We start from the raw sequence: 18,822 nt of genomic DNA on the forward strand, positions 1-18,822 counted from the left end.
TGGGTGGAGCATTGGATGTAAATATTACCTCTGTGCAGTAGGCTAGTTCCTGTAAACATCCTGTCTCTATCCTCCATTTAAGCAAGGAAGAGGCATTATGAGAGTTCTAGGACACAGCCCAGTGGAGGAAAAAGTCTCAAGGAGGGTTCAAAGAGGGGTGTAGCTTGAGGAGAGTTCCTGGATGATCCCGTTCACCCCCCAGCTCCAAGGTTCTCCGCCTCTGCTGTAATCCTTATAAATCCATTGCTGTCCTCTCCCATTTTGCAGCGACCAAGGTCCTGGGTGGGCCGGACCATGGAAGCAGCGACACGCTCCCCGCTCTGCACCCCTGGTTGCGGGGCCTGCAGGACGGGCCTGGAATGTCCGAGGATGGGAGCCTATCGGATGTCAGCAGCTTCTTGACAGACGAGAGTGACAGGCTGACCCTAAATAGCACAGACACCCAGCCGGGCCTGGGACAGCTGGAAGAGGCCGCGCCAGGGCCAGGCCAGATGTCGGAAAGTCGTGGCGCGGGGGGCACGCCGCGCCGAAGCCTGTCCGCCAAACTTCAGCAGCTGCTGTCGCCCATAAAGCGGTCTTCGCTAAGACACCCCTCCTCGGGGGAGCATTCGCACGCACGCTACGGTTCTGAGCAGCGGGACACCCTCCCTCGCCGTAGTCCACTGGAAGGGCGCTTTCTGCTTCCTCGCGAACGTCCAGGTTCCACTGCCTCTGAGGTAGGGAGGCCGGAGCTGCAAGCTCTTTGGTATCTGTGCCGGAGACCTTGCTGGGGTGTGGAATAGAGGCTCCTGTCCAGTTCCTGTAGGTCCCTCTTTTAAAAAAAAAAAAAAAAAAATCCCCTCCTTTCCACGACAGAGTTCCGTGTCAGTGGGCAGCGATTACGATCTCTCGGACAGCTCCGTCTGCAGCTTCAACCTCCACAAATCCAGTGACCGGCTTTCGGAGCCTCCAGCTGTCGAGGTATGTTCCAGCCACCACACCTTTAGCCCGAATCCCTCAAAAGCTCCCCTTGCCAGGGACTGGGAGTCAGATTCCTCTTCACCACGTGACCATAGAATCATCAAATAGTAGAGTTGGAAGGGGCCATCGAGTCCAACCCCCTGCTCAATGCAGGAATCCAAATCAAAGCATTCCCGACAGATGGAGGCGAGGACTCCGAGCTTGAAGGGGAAGGAAGCGCAGGGCCACCCCCAGAGGCGCTGCTGCTAGAAGAATCTGTAGGCCCCCCCAAGAATGTGGCACTGCTGCCCTCTGCCTCTGAGGACCCCACTGTGGAAGACCTAAGCCTGCCGTGCTCCATCGTGGTAGGAGATGACTGGAGAGGGCTGGGCTCCTTAGAATCAAGCAGCGTCTTGTGGCCTGGGTGGTGCTCACAGTCAGGCTGCACCTGCTGCTATTCCTGCATAAGGACTGGGCATCACTTCTTCCTTCCGGGAGCAGCCTCAGAGCTCCGTGCTTTGCAGGGCACAGCCTGAACCTCACCGTCTCCTGCGGCCTGGTTGAACACTGCCATGCCATGCGGCAGGGCTCCACTCTCCCCAGCCCACAACTTATGTGCCACGGGGCACGCATTCAAAGAGTCCTTCTCCCGTGATTCTTCGGCCCCTGCCTAGCCCCTTGCCTTCCTGATCTTCCTTTCCACCCACCCACCCCCTGTTCAGGTGCTGCTTTCCAGCTGCTCCCGGTGCCAAGCCTGCGAGTCATTAGTGTATGACGAAGAGGTGATGGCGGGCTGGAGCTCCGACGATTCCAACCTCAACACCACCTGCCCCTTCTGTGCCCGCCTCTTTGTGCCCTTCCTCAGTATCGAGATCCAGGATTTCCAGGTTGCCTCCAGGTCAGGACCTCCTGATGGGTCTCTTCTGCTCCTTAGAGAGAGGTTGATTAGTCTTATTTCCAGCCTACATCCGTTCTGCTTGTATTGATTCAAAAGTCCTTTCCATCCTGTATTTGCATCAATCTGCGATGTCTTTTTACATACATACACACACAGACATATATATGCACTCGCACATACATGCATATATAGATACATACAGACATATATGCATATAAATACAGACATATATATACACACACATGCACACTGTATGTACATATATATATATGTGCGTAGATATATAAATATACATATATACATATAAGACAGTTTTGAAAGCAACAAGCAGAACTTCACTCAAGCCTGCTCTGGATCCCTAGAAGGATTCCGTTAATCACCTAAATATATATATATAAACGTAATTGTGATTAACCTAACAGAGGTTTTTATTATATTAACAAAACGTTTCAGCTTCCGCCTTCATCAGCTGCCAACATATGTATGGCATATGTATGTTGGCAGCTGACGAAGGCAGAAGCTGAAACGTTTTGTTAATACAATAAAAACCTCTGTTTGGTTAATCACAATTACGTTTATATACATAGATATACATAGATAGATAGATACACACATACTCTGTACACATGCTCTATACACACATACACTGTGTAGACTTCTGAAAACGATCTTGTTCCAGAGAGCCTTTGGGAGGGACTGAAGGTATGCCTTTCACTACTTAGCTTCTGCAAAGGAAGCCCCTCTGAGCATTCCATCCTCAGAGCTCTATAACTGCCACCTTGGTAACAGCATTTGTATGTTAGCAGCTGATGAAAGCAGAAGCCGAAACGTTTTTGTAGAACATTAAAAACCTGTTTCGTTAATCACAGTTACGCAGTACGCACACGCATATATACACATATATATGTATGTATGTATATAATTTGCTTTATTCTTACATGCATTTTATCTTAGAATGTGCATTTTTAATGCGCATTTTACCCTATATGTGTTTTGCTATGATTTGTGAGCAGCGGATTGTATCACAGGGGAGGCCTGTCCTTTAGGGCAAATGCGGCACTGCCTTCCAGCCGGTCCAGAGAGTGGCCCTTCCTGTCTGCTTCCTCCTCCTCCTCAGTCTCAGTGTTGGTGTAATGAAGTCCAAGATAATGCAGACCCATATATACAGTCCTCTAGCAGGGAAGAGGAGGGTGAGGCCAAAGCTAGAATGAGTTGGATCTGCCTATCGTTGGCTCTGGCTCCACCTACTGTTGGGCGCTCCCTGCCTTCCGGCCCACCAGCCCCGATGGGCACCAGCCACCACGGATGTATCAGAAAATGCAGAGAAGGAAAACCGAACGGTAATAGCGTTCATCTGAGAAAGCCGAATCAAATCACTTGCTTAAAAATGCAGACTGAATGGAATTCTTGAGTGTTCCTTCTGTTCATACCTATACAGTAGGGCCCCGCTTGTCGGCGCCCTGCTTTTCAGCGTGCTGCTAATATGGCGGCACCAGTGGGGCGACCAACTGTAGCGTGAGGAGCTCCAACCACTGTGCTCCAGCTGACAGCGATCAGTGCGCTACAACTGACAGGGATCACCTGGAGCATGCAAGCTATCCGTGCTCCAGCTGATTAGCTGGAGTGCGTGATCAGCTGGAGCGCGGGGAGCTCATGTGCCACAGCCAATCGCTGTCAGCTGGAGCGCGGCTGCTGGAGCTCCCCGTGCTACAGCTGATGGCTCGATTGGCTGTAGGGCGGGGAGCTCGCGCGCTCCATCTGAGTAGGGCTCCACTTTCCGGTGGTTTTTGCTTTTCCGCAGGGGCCTGGAACGGAACCTGCCATATGAGTGGGGCCCTACTGTACCACCTTTTTGGCAGGGCTAGACCTGGTCCCCACTGCCCCCAAAATGGCTGTTTGCCCCGTTTGGTGGTGGCAGGTGCATTGTCATTCAGCTCACTTGCTTGAGCCATCTGCGCTGGTGTGAAAAAGCAACTGAAATGGAACTATGAATTTCGAATTGCATCCTCAGCTGCAAATTCAGTAGCCCCCCCCCCCCAAAAAGCCATTGGCAACTCTCAGCCGCTGGTGTGTTGGGGAGCATAATACTGATCGGTGTACCTTACAGGACTGTTGTAAGGCCTTCTTTTCCTTTCAACCTTAACTTTCATCACGGCTGTTATTTTTGCAATGCAACTGTGTTTGTTTTAGGTAAATATATATATTATTTACAGTTAATCTGCATAAAACAAAATAACCAGGTGTAAGGACAGTTGCTAAACTTCCATTACATAATCGGATAAAGCATGCTGGTATCATAGAGTTCCCAACAGCATATATGGATCTGTGTTAGCTTGTACTTAATTGCAAAATACATCACAAAAACACTCCTTTTCTCCATGAAGAGATGATCAAGTTGTCTGTCTGCTCTGCCTTTTACCATATCTGTTAAAAAATAAAATTCTAGGCCTCATGTTTGCCCAGAAAAAACCCCACCCATCCCACACACCCAGAGGGTTAGAATGTATTGACATTTGGCAGCCAGGCCAGGCATAGACGTTTTTCTCTTGATCCTTTCTGCCTGCCCAGCATCGACAGCTCGGACACCAGTTCCATCTCTTCTGATTGGCCGCGGGACAGCGAAGCGCCTGCCCTAGGCAGCCAGGGTCCTGTTCTCAGCGACCGCTACCATTGCCTGTCTCTGGACGAAGCGGAGCCGGAACCGGGCAGGGAATCTAGGACTGGGTCATTATGCAATGGCTTCACCGAGTCTCTGGTATGGATGGGCTTGGGAATATCATTCTGTACTCTCTATTTTCAACCTAGAAAACAGAAAATCTGGGATGAGGATAGGAACTGCAGCAGGAGTGTCATGGCTTGACGGGCTTTAGTAACAAGCGAATCATAATCATAATAATGCTATATTACTAATTTGTACTGTGGCCATACACCCTGAACACGCCCGATCTCGTCTGATCTCGGAAGCTAAGCAGGGTCAGGTACTTGGATGGGAGACCGCCTGGGAATACCAGGTGCCATAGGCTTAGAGGAAGGCAATGGGAAACCACCTCTGAATACCTCTTACCATGAAAAACCTATGAATGCATCCGAAAAGATTCATAGGGTCAACGTAAGTCGTAATCGACTTGAAGGCATATAACAATAAAAGTAATTTGCGTCCAGGCTTGTGACCTTGGCATCAAATGCCGGCTCGGTTCTGAAATATTTGAAGTGGGCTGGATGTAAAAATTGTCTCATTTGCCTTGCTCTCTACCAGGCCGAGTACGGGGTCTGCAATTCAGCATCGTTCTTAAAAATCAGGTTTCGCCTGCTGTAACCTCAGATGCAAGGGAGGTGGCTGTGTTAGACTCTTAGCTCTTGGAGGGTAGAACTCCCATAACCTGCATAATCTCTTGCCTTTTTCTGCGGCGGGCAGAATTGCAGAATTAATTATGCAAACTGAAAGGCACGAGGGGTGTGTGACAGGGATTGCAGAAGTAGCTGTGCAGAGGGAAAGAAATCGTGGAGTTGGAAGGGCCCTGTATGGCCATTGAGCCCAACCCCGTGCCCAGTGCAGGAATCCATCTTAAAGCATCACCAACAGGGCACTGTCCAGCTGCCTCTTGAATGCTTCCAGTGTTGGAGAGTCCACCACCTCCCTAGGTCATTGGTTCCATGGGTATACCGCTTTAACAGTTAGGAAGTTTCTCCTGAAGTTCAGCTGAAATCTGCCTTCCTGTAACTTGAGCCCATTAATTCCATGTCCTGCACTCTGGGACAATCGAGAAGAGATCCCGGCCCTCCTCTGTGTGACAACCTTTTAAGTACTTACAGAGTGCTGTCGTATCTCCCCTCAGTCTTCTCTTCTCAAGGCTAAACATGCCCAGTGCTTTCGGTCTCTCCTCACCGGGCTTTGTTTCCAGTCCCCTGATCATCCTTGAACAATGTAGTGGTCCACACGGGAAGGTTGGTGCTGACGGTGGTCTGGGCTCCTTTCTTATTCTTCCCTCTCCGCCCCCTTTCTTTTGTTCTGACCTGCCCCTCCAGGTCCCTCGGGGCCCCGCCCCCCATGTGGAGCACCTGGCGTTTGCCTACCTGAGCCCCTTAGTCCTGCGGAAGGAGCTAGAAAGCCTCCTAGAGAACGAGGGAGGGGACTTCCTGTCTCAGCCAGAGCTAGTGGACAACCACCCCATCATCTACTGGAATCTGGTGTGGTATTTCCAGCGCCTCGGTCTGCCCAGCAGCCTCCCCCAGCTGATCCTGGCTTCGAAGCATGTCCAGTCTGTGCCCCAGGTAACACATCTCTCCTCTGCTCCTCCCCATTTTATCCTCACGACGATGACCCTATCGGTTGAGTTGGGCTCAGAGAGAAGGAGTGTTGCTGGCCTGAGGTCTTCCAGTGAGAGTATTGTGGCTGAAGGGGGATTCAAACTTGGATCTCCCTGTTCCTAGTCTAACCCCTGTAATCCAGGGGTGAGGAACCTTTGGGGTCCTCCATTTGTTGCTGGACTCGTAACTTCCATCCAGCTTCCATCCCAGCATGACCGGTGGTCAGGGATGACGGGAGCTGGAGTCCAGCAACATCTGGAGGGCCACAGGTTCCCCATTCCTGTCTTAGGCGCTTGTCCCAACTAATCAGGGACCACATATTAAATGCACTTACAGAGATGTAAAGCAGGGATGAGGAACCTGTGGCCATCCAGCTCTATCCAGCATGGCCAATGATCAGGGGATGATGGGTGTTGTAATCTAGCAACATCTGGAGGGCCATGTGTTCCCCACTCCTGTCCTGGAAGTGTGTCCCAACCAATCAGGAATCACAGTGGTGTAAATCAGGGGTAGGGAGCCCACCGCCCTCCAGGTATTGCTGAAGTCCAGGTCCCATCAGCCCCAGCCAGCATGACCAATGGTCAGTGACAATGGGAGTTGTAGTCTAGCAACATACGGAGTGCCACATCCTGGCTGTAACCAATATGCCAGGCAGGCCCGCATAGGTGGCTGCCTTCTTTAATGCTCCCTCCCCCCCCCAACACACAAAAAAGATATTGCTCTGCATAGAAAATTGGTAAGTTAGAGAGAAGGGTTCTAGCTATCTCAGTGACATGCTTCTTTTCTACTTGCAGGGAATTGGTTTAGCTTTGTATGGAGGTGCGTTCAATTACGGGAGGCCTAAAAGTCCAGACCGCGCAGCGCCATAGATTGTGCTTTGGGGCTTCCTCTAAGCTAAGCTTCCCCAGCCTGGTGCCAGATTAGTTTGTACAGCTCCCATCAACCCTGGCCATTGGCCATGCTGGCTTCCGGGAACTGGATGGAGTCTTATGCATACCGTCGAACTACAAATCCCATCATCCGTTGCTCCATCTAGCTCAGCAGTGGGGACCCTCGGGCCTGGGTGGGGGGCTGAATGTGGCCCTGCAAACCTCTGCACCTGGCCCTCGGAACTCTCCCCAGGCTTGCACCCCTCACTGATCCTGCTTTTTCCCCTCTTGCTCAATCATGCCTCTCGCTCAGGATGGAGGACCGAGAGGGGTGTCTGAGTGTGTGTAGAAACTTGAACTGACTATACAAAGGGTAAATGCAGGATTTCCTCTGCCTGTTTTTGCCTATGGCCGTCGGGAGGTGGCCCAGGAGGGAAAGCGGCCCTTGGGCTGAAGAAAGTACCCCTGCCTCTGTCCTGGTGCAGCAGCTGCAGCCTGCTGGCTGAGCAGCTTCGCCAAGGGTCCTGCCGTCTTGGAAGACCCAGGGAGCTCATCCAGCTCCTCAGTCTCTCCCTCCGTCGCCTTCCTTCTCTCCTCAGCAGGGCTCGGCTCAGGAAGGACCGCTAGTGAGCGTGCGTTTGCTCTGGGACGTTTTGACACCGGACCCTGACAGCTTCCCCCCGCTCTACATCCTCTGGAGGTTCCACAGTAAGTGGCGCGTTGGAGAGCAGCAAGCCACTGATTTAGCAGTTTCCGGGGCGGGGCGGGGGGAGTGGCACCATCTCAGGACAGGGCTGCCGCTGTCGCGTCTTGTGGGACTTCCCTAGATTCCCTGTTTGATCACTGGGGGGAAATGCACTGTTGAACTAGATCGGCCTTTGGTCTGGTCCAGCCGGGCAACAAGCCATAGCGGTTGGGAGAGGAGCCTCCATGTTCAAAAGCAGTCTGCCTCAGAATACTGGGGACAAGCACAGGGAGGGCTAGTCCCATTATTTATTCATTCATTTATTCATTATATAAATATAATGATTGTTTTATACATGGTTTTATGAATGCTAGACGTTTTATGCATATTAGACGTATTTATTAGAAAGGCCTAGCACGTGGAATTGTATTCTGATGATACATGTGGACTTTTTTAATTATGTCTTAGGTCTGATAACCAATTCAAACAGAATACAATTGCATGTAATGTTTGAATGGATAGATCATTTGGCCCAATTGAATTCTTCCAGGCTTGTTTAGGTTTCTTTCCTGTTTGGTTCAAGTCTGCCTTCTTACCACCAGCCCAGAGTGCAGCACTGCCTGTCAGCCTCCTCCGTAGTCTCACTGCTGCCCATGTAGAACTCAGCAGGGAGGAGGATGGCGATCAAACTAAAATTTAGTTGGCGCCACCCGTCATTGGCTCTGCCTCCACCTACGGTTGGGCTCCCTCCCCACCAGTCTGAAAACGGCAACAGCCACCAATGCCTCTGGCCGGGCAACTCTTGCAGGGGAAGCCAAAATTCATGGGTGGATTCCGTGAATCTGTTCTGCCTGCTTGCGGACATGTAGCCTTCTTCCTTTCCTGACTCTCCCGCGTCTTCCCCCAGGTAACATCCCAACTCGCCTCCATTCGTGGCGTCGACACAACCACTCCTTCTCGCTCTCGTTCCTGGAGGCCATGCTGAGCTTCGTCGGGATGGGCGAGTTGCACAAGGCCGTCGCTCTCTTTTTGGACACGGTGAAGGAGCAGCTCAAGCCCGTACATATGCAGAGGTACTCTTCCTTCTGTCCCATAGCTCACGCACATCCCAGTGGTGAACCCCCCCAGCTCTGTATTTCGTAACTCCCCCTGAAAAGTACCTCCAGAGGGTACGTCTGGTTTGGACACTGAAGGTCCCACGTTGGATACCCTGGAATAATAATAATGATAACAACAACAATAATAAAATAACAGTAATAATAACAATAGTAATAATAATTCATATCCTGTACCTTCCTTCCAAGGAGGAAGCAAATTATATACATACATATATATGTGTGTGTGTGTATATATATATATATATATGCCAGTGTGGTGCAGTGGTTAAGGTGTTGGACTACGACCTGGGAGACCAGGGTTCGAATCCCCACATTGCCACTGGGTGACCTTGGGCCAGTCACTGCCTCTCACCCTCATGAAAACCCTGTTCATAGGGTCGCCATAAGTCAGAATCAACTTAAAGGCAGTACACACACATAGATGCGTGTGTATAGATGTGTGTGTGTAACTGTGATTAACGAAACAGAGGTTTTTCATTGTTCTGCCAAAACGTTTCGGCTTCCGCCTTCATCAGCTGCTAACATACCAATGTTGCTCCCAAGGGGTGGCGAACGTATCCGTGGTAAAACGATACAACGGAAACTTCTGAAAACAGTTAAGAACTTCTCCAATGCAATCACCTGCTCGTCAGCTAGTAATTTCCCCTCTCCTCGTTTTATTCTTCTCTGTGCTTCAGGAGCGTTTACCATGAGATCCTCTTCCTCAAGCTTGCCGCGCTGGGGAGAGACCACGTGGATATTGGTAAGGACGAGGCAGGAGCCGGTGGGCAGGGCCGTGGTGGCGGGCGAGCTCCATCTAGCCTGGAGGCACTCGAATTGGCATGGGGGCCCCCAAAGAGAGAGAGGGGGCTGATGAGCGACTCAGATCACCTCTTTGGATTTCTAGCCTGGGACATGCGGTCCAGTGGGTTCGCGTGCGGAAGCACCCCGATCCAGTCCCTTAAGAAGGGCCGTGGCACAGCAGGAGAGCATCTGCATCACGTGCCGAAGGTTCCCAAGTTCTGTCCTTGGCATCTCCAAGTAGGGCTGGGAATGTCCCATGCCTGAAACCCTGGAGAGCCGCCGGCAGTCGGTGTAGACGGTACTGCGTTAGATGGACCCAATGGTTTGACTACTGTTCAATAAGTAGGGTGGGTCAAAATGGAGCCCTTCAAAGGAGGGGCAGAAAAACCACTGCCACCCTGTGATGGTGGAGTGAGAAAGAGGCCCCTAGGGCTTCAGCAATTTCACGTTACCCACGCACTTTGAAGTCTGTCTCTGCACCCTTGAGGCCTAGAAACTTGCCTCTGTGTGTGTGTGTGTTTAAAAGAAAAAGGCTAAAATTCTCAAGATGTTGATTCCAAAGTGGGGGCACTTTCTTTGCATCCATGAGGACTAGACACTTGTCTGTGTTTGTTTAATTAAAACAAAAACAAAGAAAGCCAAAATTCTCAAGATGTTCAATTCCAAATTTGGGGCACGTTCCTGCACTTCTTCTCCTCCAGGTCCCAGAATTGCAGTATTGCCTATGTTTTCCAGATGCAAGCTGGGGAGACAGCCACCTCCAGCCCCTTATCTTCCTTTCCTTTCTCATCCTCAGTCGACTTCGACAAGAAATACAAGTCTGCCTATTCTAAGCTAGCTAGCAGCCTGGGGAAGGAGTCTCTGAAGCAACGGAGGGCTCAACCCCTCACCTCCAAGGCCATTGACTGCCGGAAAACCTTTGGGGCCAATCTGGAATGCTAGCAGGGCCTTCTCTGCTGCCGCCGCCTCCTCTTTCTCCCCCCTTGCAAGCTCACTTGCCCCGCCCCCTGCAATTCCGGATGCATAGGAGTAACCAAGGATAGAACTGGAGCTGATAACCAAATCGTTGCGGGAGCTCATTCTACAGCCACAGCGCCTCCCTCCCATTTCCAGGTGCCCCCCCCCCCATGGGTGTGGAGTAGGACAAGAGGGTCAGTGCCGTTGCTGTCTTCTCTGCAGAGTTCCATCTGATTTCGGCATGGCACTCGGATACCTTCTCACCCCCTGCAGCAAAAAGGAAAAGGGGGTCTGACGATAGCAGTGGAGAGATGGTGGGTCTCGGGGACCACATGTATGTTGGTTTTTTTTGGGGGGGGGGGTTACATCCTCCCCTCTTGTCCCAGCATTGCACTTTGCACGTGCATGCGACACCCAGATGCCACCCCCTTACTCACACACACACGTATACCCACCCTCATTGCCTGGGTCGACCTCCTAGAGCTTGTCTATATTTTTGTGCACAGTGTTATTTCTGGAAGGCGAGTCTGGCCGCCCGTCAGTCCATCCACCCCCTCCACCCCCACCCCAACACGTCAGAGTTTAATTAAGGAAAAGGGCGCAACCCATTTTGAGCCAAGTTGGCTTATTGTTATTTTTTTAACCATCAGTGTTTTTGGGGAGTGGTCGGTGGGGTGTGGGGAAAGAGAGAGCTATTTTATAATTTATTTATTATTGAGCCCTGTTTTTGTGCTTGCTTGTGCTTTAACTGTAAAGAAGGGGAGCCCAATAGTAGGTGATTTGAGCTGGAGAGGGGGGGTACACCATGCAACAAGCGTTGCTCTTTCTCTCCTTCGCCATACTCGTACACTGGGGTGGGGCAAGCCCCCAGCTTGTTGTGAGACTTCCCCCCACTGCTGGGGGGTGCTCCTGTGTAAGGGGCCAGAATGGGGAACAGAAGATGCCTTTCCCTGCCCCACCCCAAGAGCATCGGTGCATAGTGTCCCCCCACCCTGCTTTATCCTTAGGGCTCAGATTGTGCAATATGGAGTTCAATCTCCATCAAGTCCCTGTTTGTTGTATTATTGTTTGTTTGTTTCAGTGTTCCTGGTTCTGTAAATAAAGAGGCTTCTGTATTTTCCTTTTGGGGTACTGCTAGCGTGTTCTCCCCTGGGCTCAGCTTCGCCTCGGAAACTCGAGACCACGAAAGCTAGGCCGAACACTTAAGAACCGCTTCAAGGGCCCTTCTCGTGAGCACGAGAGTGGCATTCAGTACGAGTCCTACTCAGAGCAGACCCATTGAAACTAATGGACTTGACAAACTTAGGCTCATTGGTTTCAATGGGTCTACTCTGAGTAGGGCCTGAGTCGGATAGGGAGGAGAGAAGCCCTGTTGGATCAGCGCAAAGGTCCGTCTTGCTCAGCAACCTGTTTTCAATGGTGGACAGCCAGATGCTTCCGCAAAGCCTGCACACAGGCGTGACGGCAACAGCTCTTCGCTCTTTGCCTCCTCGCATCGGGTTTTCAGAGATAGACTGCCTCTGAACATGGATATTCTACTGAGCTGTCCAGTTTAATATGTGTCGATAGACTTGACGTTCGAGACGAGGGGAAAGCCTTGCCTGTGCCTTCCTGGAAAGTCTCTTGCCCTGGTGGAACAGAGGAGAGCTGTATATGGGAGAGTGCTCCACTGGGAAATTTCCTGGTAAACTGCATCCCATCTTTGTGGGTGTATAGAGTGCATTGAGTGCCCATTGAGACTGATGGGGCAGAAAGCAATCAGTCCAATAGGAAGGTAGGTGGAGGCAGAGCCAATGATGGGAAAGGTAAAGGTGTCCCTGCACTTATAGTGCGAGTCGTTTCCGACTCTTAGGGTGACATCTTGCGACGTTTACTAGGCAGACCGTATATATGGGGTGGGATTGCCAGTTCCTTCCCTGGCCTTTCTTTACCCCCCAGCATATGTCGGGTACTCATTTTACCGACCACGGATGGATGGAAGGCTGAGTGGACCTCGACCCCTTTTACCGGAGATTCGACTTCCTCCTTCCGTTGGAATCGAACTCCAGCCGTGAATAGAGCTTTTGGCTGCGTTACCGCCGCTTACTACTCTGCGCCACGGAGGGTCTAACCTCTTACTTAGACCTACTGAAATTGATGAACATGAGTGACATGTCCATTCATTTCAATGGCTTTCCTCTAAGTAGATCTTCGTTTGATACCACACTTGGTTTTGGGGAAAAAATCCCCATTATTAACTGAACAAATTAAATAACTCTACGGTGAGGACTGTAGCTCAGTGGTAGAGTATTTGCATTGCACGCAGAAGGTCCCAAGTTCAATTCCCAGTGTGGGAGAAACTCTGCCTGAAGGCCTGGAGAGCTGCTGCCAGTCAGTGTAGACAGTACTGAGCTAGATGGACCAATGGTCCTCTTCAGTATAAGGCAGGATCTTGATGGGAAGACCAAGCTAATTCTAGCAGTGCTGCAGTTCATTGTATTGAAGCGACCTTTGTTCCTCTTTAAAGCAAACCTCATGCAGAGGCTTACACAGAACTACTGAAACAATGTGCATCTGTTACAACTGTCATAAAAACAGCCAAGACAAGCATCAAAGGGAAGGGGCTTTTTTTTTTTAAAGACTAGGGCTTTGTGCACACAAGTTCCTGCAAAGTACATTCAAAGCATGTGATTTCCCCAAAGAATCCTGGGAACTGTAGTTTACCCTTAGCTACACTTCCCGTGGCCCTTAACCATTCTCTGTCTGGTTTGCTTTTTTACTTTTTGTCTGGTTTACTTCTTTTTTTTTTTTTTGGTGCACTGCTTAGAAATGCCAGTGGTTAAGCGGTATATAAATGCCTTAAATAAAATAATGAAGCTAGGAAAACAACTTTGGGGGGGGTTGCTTTTTTTTAATGAAAAAGGGCGGGGAGAGAGAAAATGGTCAGTAACCGAATTGCCCATCTCCCCTGGGCTGACCTTGCCAGACATTTGGTGCTGGAGCTTGCCAGAAATAGTCTGTTGAGGAAATCAATACTTCCCTTGCTCTTTTTTTTTTTTGTGGGAGGGGGTGGTTGCAGAGGCTGATTGGCCATGTCGCCTCGCTGTTGGGGAGGGACGTGGACAATCGGAGCCTGTCAGTCATGCGCCGGCAGCCAATGCAAGGCAGAGAAGTGGAAGGAAGCCATAGATCCAGGCTGGTGTCCAAATTGGCCGGGTGCCATTTTTCCTTTTGTCAGCTGGCAGCCATGTTGAGGCCTGGCAAAATTTGGGCTTTAGGGGCTGCTGTGTGTGGTTTCGTTGTTTTAGGATCTCCACACAGGCGCCTTTCTTTTTTTCTCATTCTCTCTGAGGAAGGGCCGTAGCTCGGTGGCAGAGCGCTGGCTTTGCATGCAGAAAGTCCCAGATTCAATTTCGTGCCTGAAACCAGAGCTTGGAAAAGTTACTTTTTTGAACTACAACTCCCATCAGCCCCAGCCAGCATGGTGCTGGCTGGGGCTGATGGGAGTTGTAGTTCAAAAAAAGTAACTTTTCCAAGCTCTGCTGAAACCCTACAGTGCCAGTCAGTGCAGACAATACTGAGCTAGATGGACCAACAGTCTGAGTCAGTATAAGACAGGTTCTTACATTCCTTTCTGAAACGTTTTGGGCCACGTTCACACCCAGCCATTTATTACACTATTACTCCGCTTTAAACAGTCCTGGCGTCCCTCAGAGAATCCTGGAAAGGGTAGCTTGTGAAGGGTGCTGAAAACTGTTAGAAGACTCCTGTTCCCCTAACAGAACTAACATTCTCCAGAGTTTTCTGGAAAGAGGAAATGTCCGTAGTTAAACCACTACGGCAAATTGTAGCTCTGTGAGGGGAACGGGTCTCCTATCAACTCTCAGCATCCTTCACAAATGACACTTCCCAGGATTCTTTTGGGGGAAGCCATGACTGCTTAAAGTGGAATAAATGTGGACATGATTTCTTCTTTTTTGTGAAATATGGCTTAGCAGGGCAATGGTCCCGTCTATGAAACAGCTGGACCTGGGTTCCACTTCTGCTGGTGCCTAGGCATCTCCCTTAGGGGAGCGATCCTAGGTCAGTGGTAGACCACCTTGTTCACGTTTAAGAGGCCCCAGGTTCAGTCACCATCATTTTCAGTTAGATGGGGAGATAAGAGGGGATATGACAGAAGCGTATAAAATTATGCATAGAGTGGAGAAAAGTGGATAGGCTTTTCTCATAATTCGAGAATCTAGTTGGGGACATCCAATGAAGCTGGATGTTGGAAGATTCAGGATAGGCAAAGGAGAAAGGACTTCCTCACTGAGCACATGGTTGAAAGTGTGGCATTCACTCACACAAGAGGTAGTGATGGCCCCCAACTTGGATGGCTTTAAAAGAGGATTGGACCAATTCATGAAGGCTATCCATGGCTACTAGCCATGATGGCTACCATCACCACAGTCAGAGGCAGTACATCTCTGAATCCCCGTTGCTAGGAATCACAAGTGTGGAGAGTGCTGTTGTGCATAGGTCCTGTTTGCGGGCTTCCCAGAGGTTTCTCTTTGGCTACTGTCAGAACAGGATGCTAGGCTAGATGGGCCTTTGACCTGACCCAGCAGGGACTATTGTCGTTAGAGGTGATGAGAATTGGAGTCCACAGCATCTTGAGAGCCAGGATTGAATTACATGTAGGGATCTCCTTCTGTCTCCTGTTACCCTCCTAGCCAGTTTTGCACGAGCTTGGAAAAGTTACTTTTTTGAACTACAGCTCCCATCAGCCCCAGCCAGCATGGCCACTGGATTGGGCTGATGGGAGTTGTAGTTCAAAAAAAGTAACTTTTCCAAGCTCTGCGGAGTTGCTACGTGAAAGTTTTGAAAATCTCACAGCGAACTGCATTCTTTTGAAACGGATTTTATTTTATTTTAAAAACAATGATCAGGGATGATGGGAGCAACATCTGGAGGCCCCAGAGGATCTCCACTTTGGGGGAAGACAGTACTGATGTAGGCAGTGGTGCAATTAGATAATTTTAGGCTCCGGACTTAATGCTGCTGCAGGAGTGTGTGGGGAGAGCTCTTTAGCTCAGGGATGGGGAAACTGCCACTCAAGATGTTGGACTCCAATTCCCATCAGCCCCTACCAGCATATCTGATGGCCAAGGATGGGATCTGTAGTCCAGCAACATGTGGAGACCTGCATAGCTGATTACTTATTGAAAATCATAAGCAACACAGTCAAACGTTTGTTCACCATACAGTATTTAGGCTAGCTTGTTCTCTCTGCTTGTGCCAAATCTTCATGGATTAGACTAGATCAGAGATTGATACACAAGACACAAATCACCAGGGGGCCTGTGGACACATTCGGAATCTTGAGGAGTGCCGTGGGCATCCACCCACCCCCATCCTACCCTGGTTATTCTCCCTCTCCCAGACAGACAGCAAAAAAGTATACACACACTTTGTTTTTCGAAGAGGAAAAAAGTAGGATCCAGTAGAATTAGAACGGACCCCCTTGAATTTGCATGATTTTACATGAGGTCTCCCCAACCAATTAACAAAACCAACCACTCTCAAGACAAAGCGCACACTGGCACAGTAAAAAAATAAATCAGAGACCTGGTGCTTCGCAGCACTGCATAAACACCTTCACCATATGTATCAGGTAAAATACAAATAAACAGCCAAGACATTCTGTAAAGGGCGTGGGGAACTTTTTGAAGATTAGATCTCTCTCCTCCCCATCAGGGACAGATGGTCTTGAGATGGCCCTGTGGTGTAGTGGTGTTTGGGGAGGACGGGATCTTTTCAGGAGCCAGAGCACGAATGTTTGTAGGGCTATTTTGTTTGCTTTGAAGATTGGCTAATAGAATCAGACATACTTGAATATGTATTTGTGTATTATATGTAACGTGTGTGAAAAATAAGTGAATGAAGAAACCAGGATATATCTGAAACTGTTGAGTTAAAATGTTTTGGTTTCTGCCTTCTTGGATAATATATTTATTACAATTTACTCAGCTAGACACAGACAGGAGATGTAAAGAAATGAATGAGGTTTAAGGCTTTCTTTACAACCAGCGTACTGACATGGTGGTTAGAGTGTTGGATTAGGGCCTGGCAAACCAGGGTTCTCACTGAGCCATGAAGCTTACTGGGTGACCTTGGGCCACCATGGGATCCTTGAAGGAAAGCACATACCTTCCTCCAAAGAGTCCTGGGAAGTGTAGCTCTGGGAGGGGTAAACTACAGTTCCCAGGATTCTTTGGGGGAAGTCATGTACTTTAAACATATAGTGTGTAGAGCATAATAATGAATAAATAAAATAAATTCAAGAATGAGGTACATTTGTGGCCCTTCAGCTGTTGCTGGACTCCCAACTCCCGTCAGCCCCAGCCAGCATGGCCAATGGCCAGCAGTGAAGGGAGTTGTAGTCCAGTAATGTCTGGAGGGCCACAGGTTCTCCACACCTGCTTTAAGGGGCCAACTGAAGCAGCCTTCAACTGTGTGTGTGTCTGTGGCCATTCTTTTCCCTCACATTAATAATATTAATAATATGCGATTGTTGGCAACATCCTTCTTGGAAAGGGCCACTTCTGCCAAACTGACTCACTCAAATATGACTTAGGGCCTAGTCTAGGGATTTGCCCAGGCCAGAAGCCCAACAACTACTGTACTTTCTTCTTTTTAGGCATATTTTTAATTCATTTTTAAAGGCAAATGTGAGGGTGACAAAAACTACGGTGGCCAACAAGAGCCTAAAAGCCCTGAGGGAAGAGGACGAAGGCCAATCTACTTTTCCTTTTTTTGCCCGCCGACGCATCCATCCATGAGGCTGCCGGTTACCCGGATGTGGCGGCTAAAAAGGGGGACCCATTAAAAAAGCGCCCCGCGGGGAACTCCGACGCCGCTCGTTGGCCTCGTCCAACGCCACTCACCCGCCCGGCGGAGCCAATGGGCGCCGCCAGGTGGGAACCCCCGCGCCCGCCTCGCCGGCCGACTGGCGCGGGCCCGAATCGCTCTCGCAGGTTCGCCCAATAGGCGTCGTAGCTGGCCGTCGGGAGGCGGGCCGTGGCCGGCGGGGCCCGCTGCCCAATCAGGAGCATTGTTTGTGGTGGGTGCCGGCTCCGGCGGCGGCTGCTGGTGCTGGTGGTGTCGGTGGCGCCGCGTCTGCTGTCCGCCGCCAGCCCGCCCCCTTCACGCCCGCCGTCGTCGCCCTCCGCTCGTCCTGACGGGCCTCGAACTCCACACGCGCGCACTCCCGTCAGGTGAGGAAGGAGGGGGGATGTGAGGGGCGGGGCTGAGGTGTTGATTGACAGGGGCAGTGCCCTATGGGGGTCCTCTAGCGGGAGGGGGGTCAAGTGAGGCGTTTTGGGGGGGGAAGTGCTGACCAGAGTTGTGGGAGGGGGCGTCATGTTGAATATCGGGGTTCAAAAAAGGGGGGAAAGGTTTGCCTGTCGCACTGGGGCGTGGGTGGCCATCCCCGTGGCCTTTGGCCTGCGGGGGGGGAGGGGATGTGTGGTTCCCAATGAGGAGTGTGGGGGTACCATGTAATTTTTGGGGGGGGTGCCATCTTGAACGTTGGAGCTTCAGTGGCGTGGTATGGGGGGTGCCATCCACGTGACTGGGGTGAGTGGGAGGCAGTCCTTTTTTAGGGGTGCTTGGGGGGGCTTTCCTAGATATTGGGGGAGGGGGTTCAAGAGAACGGAATCTGTGGGGCTCGGCTGTCGCCATCAGGAGCTGTTGTGCCTATCCCTGCTCAGCCCTTTGGGGCTGGGGCATGTCTTAGCTCGATGGGGAAGGGAGGGGTCGCTTTTTGGGGTTGGGGTGCCGTTTTGGAAATTGGGGTTCATTGGGGGCAGGGCCTGTGTGGCTTGCTCATTGCATGGTGTGGGGACGCCGTTGAGATGGCGGTCGTGCTGAAGGATGGGTTGGGGGTTCGGGTGGGTGACTTGGAGGAGCTCTCCTGGACATCGGGGTTCAGAAAAGGGGAGTCAGTGGTGGAGGAGATGAGGTGCCATCCTGGTGGCCTTTGGGCTGGGCTGGGTGTGAGTCCATTCAAGGATGGGGGGGTTAGGGGTGAATATTGTGAATATTTGGGACCGGGAAAGTGTGTGGCATGGTATGCGAGTGCCATCTGTATGAATCTGAAGCTGGAGGATGGGTGGGGAGGTTGCTCTTTTTTAGGCTTGCCTGGAGTGGTCCTGGCTGTTCGGAAGAGGGGAGTCTGTGGGGCTCACTATTGCAACGAGGCCATCCTAATGGGGAGGGGAGGGGCAGGGTTGAACTTTTTTT

At 50.7% G+C, this 18,822-nt stretch overlaps 2 protein-coding genes across 9 annotated transcripts in view; both read left to right on the forward strand.

Annotated features, from left to right (window-relative positions):
• DENND4B (DENN domain containing 4B) overlaps window positions 1–11,677 on the forward strand; it is a 53,407-nt gene extending 41,730 nt beyond the window's left edge. For 6 of the 8 annotated variants that reach the window (XM_061605778.1, XM_061605784.1, XM_061605782.1 and 3 more), the window contains 9 exons: window positions 268–716; window positions 856–960; window positions 1,662–1,837; window positions 4,406–4,592; window positions 5,864–6,109; window positions 7,614–7,722; window positions 8,607–8,772; window positions 9,495–9,559; window positions 10,397–11,677. In XM_061605778.1, the coding sequence (XP_061461762.1) occupies window positions 268–716; window positions 856–960; window positions 1,662–1,837; window positions 4,406–4,592; window positions 5,864–6,109; window positions 7,614–7,722; window positions 8,607–8,772; window positions 9,495–9,559; window positions 10,397–10,542 (1,649 nt within the window). In that variant the 3' untranslated portion in view covers window positions 10,543–11,677. The remainder of the gene's footprint in view (window positions 1–267; window positions 717–855; window positions 961–1,661; window positions 1,838–4,405; window positions 4,593–5,863; window positions 6,110–7,613; window positions 7,723–8,606; window positions 8,773–9,494; window positions 9,560–10,396) is intronic. The other 2 variants (XM_061605783.1, XM_061605786.1) reach the window with 1 other exon arrangement.
• Window positions 11,678–17,614: 5,937 nt separating this feature from the next.
• The window catches only part of GATAD2B (GATA zinc finger domain containing 2B), a 61,397-nt gene continuing 60,189 nt past the window's right edge, over window positions 17,615–18,822 (forward strand). Inside the window, exon 1 of the mRNA XM_061605900.1 lies at window positions 17,615–17,795. The gene's annotated coding sequence lies outside the window, so the exon portion shown is untranslated. The remainder of the gene's footprint in view (window positions 17,796–18,822) is intronic.

This window comes from Rhineura floridana, chromosome 22, assembly GCF_030035675.1.
Source record: "Rhineura floridana isolate rRhiFlo1 chromosome 22, rRhiFlo1.hap2, whole genome shotgun sequence".
Taxonomy (NCBI): Eukaryota; Metazoa; Chordata; class Lepidosauria; order Squamata; family Rhineuridae; genus Rhineura; species Rhineura floridana.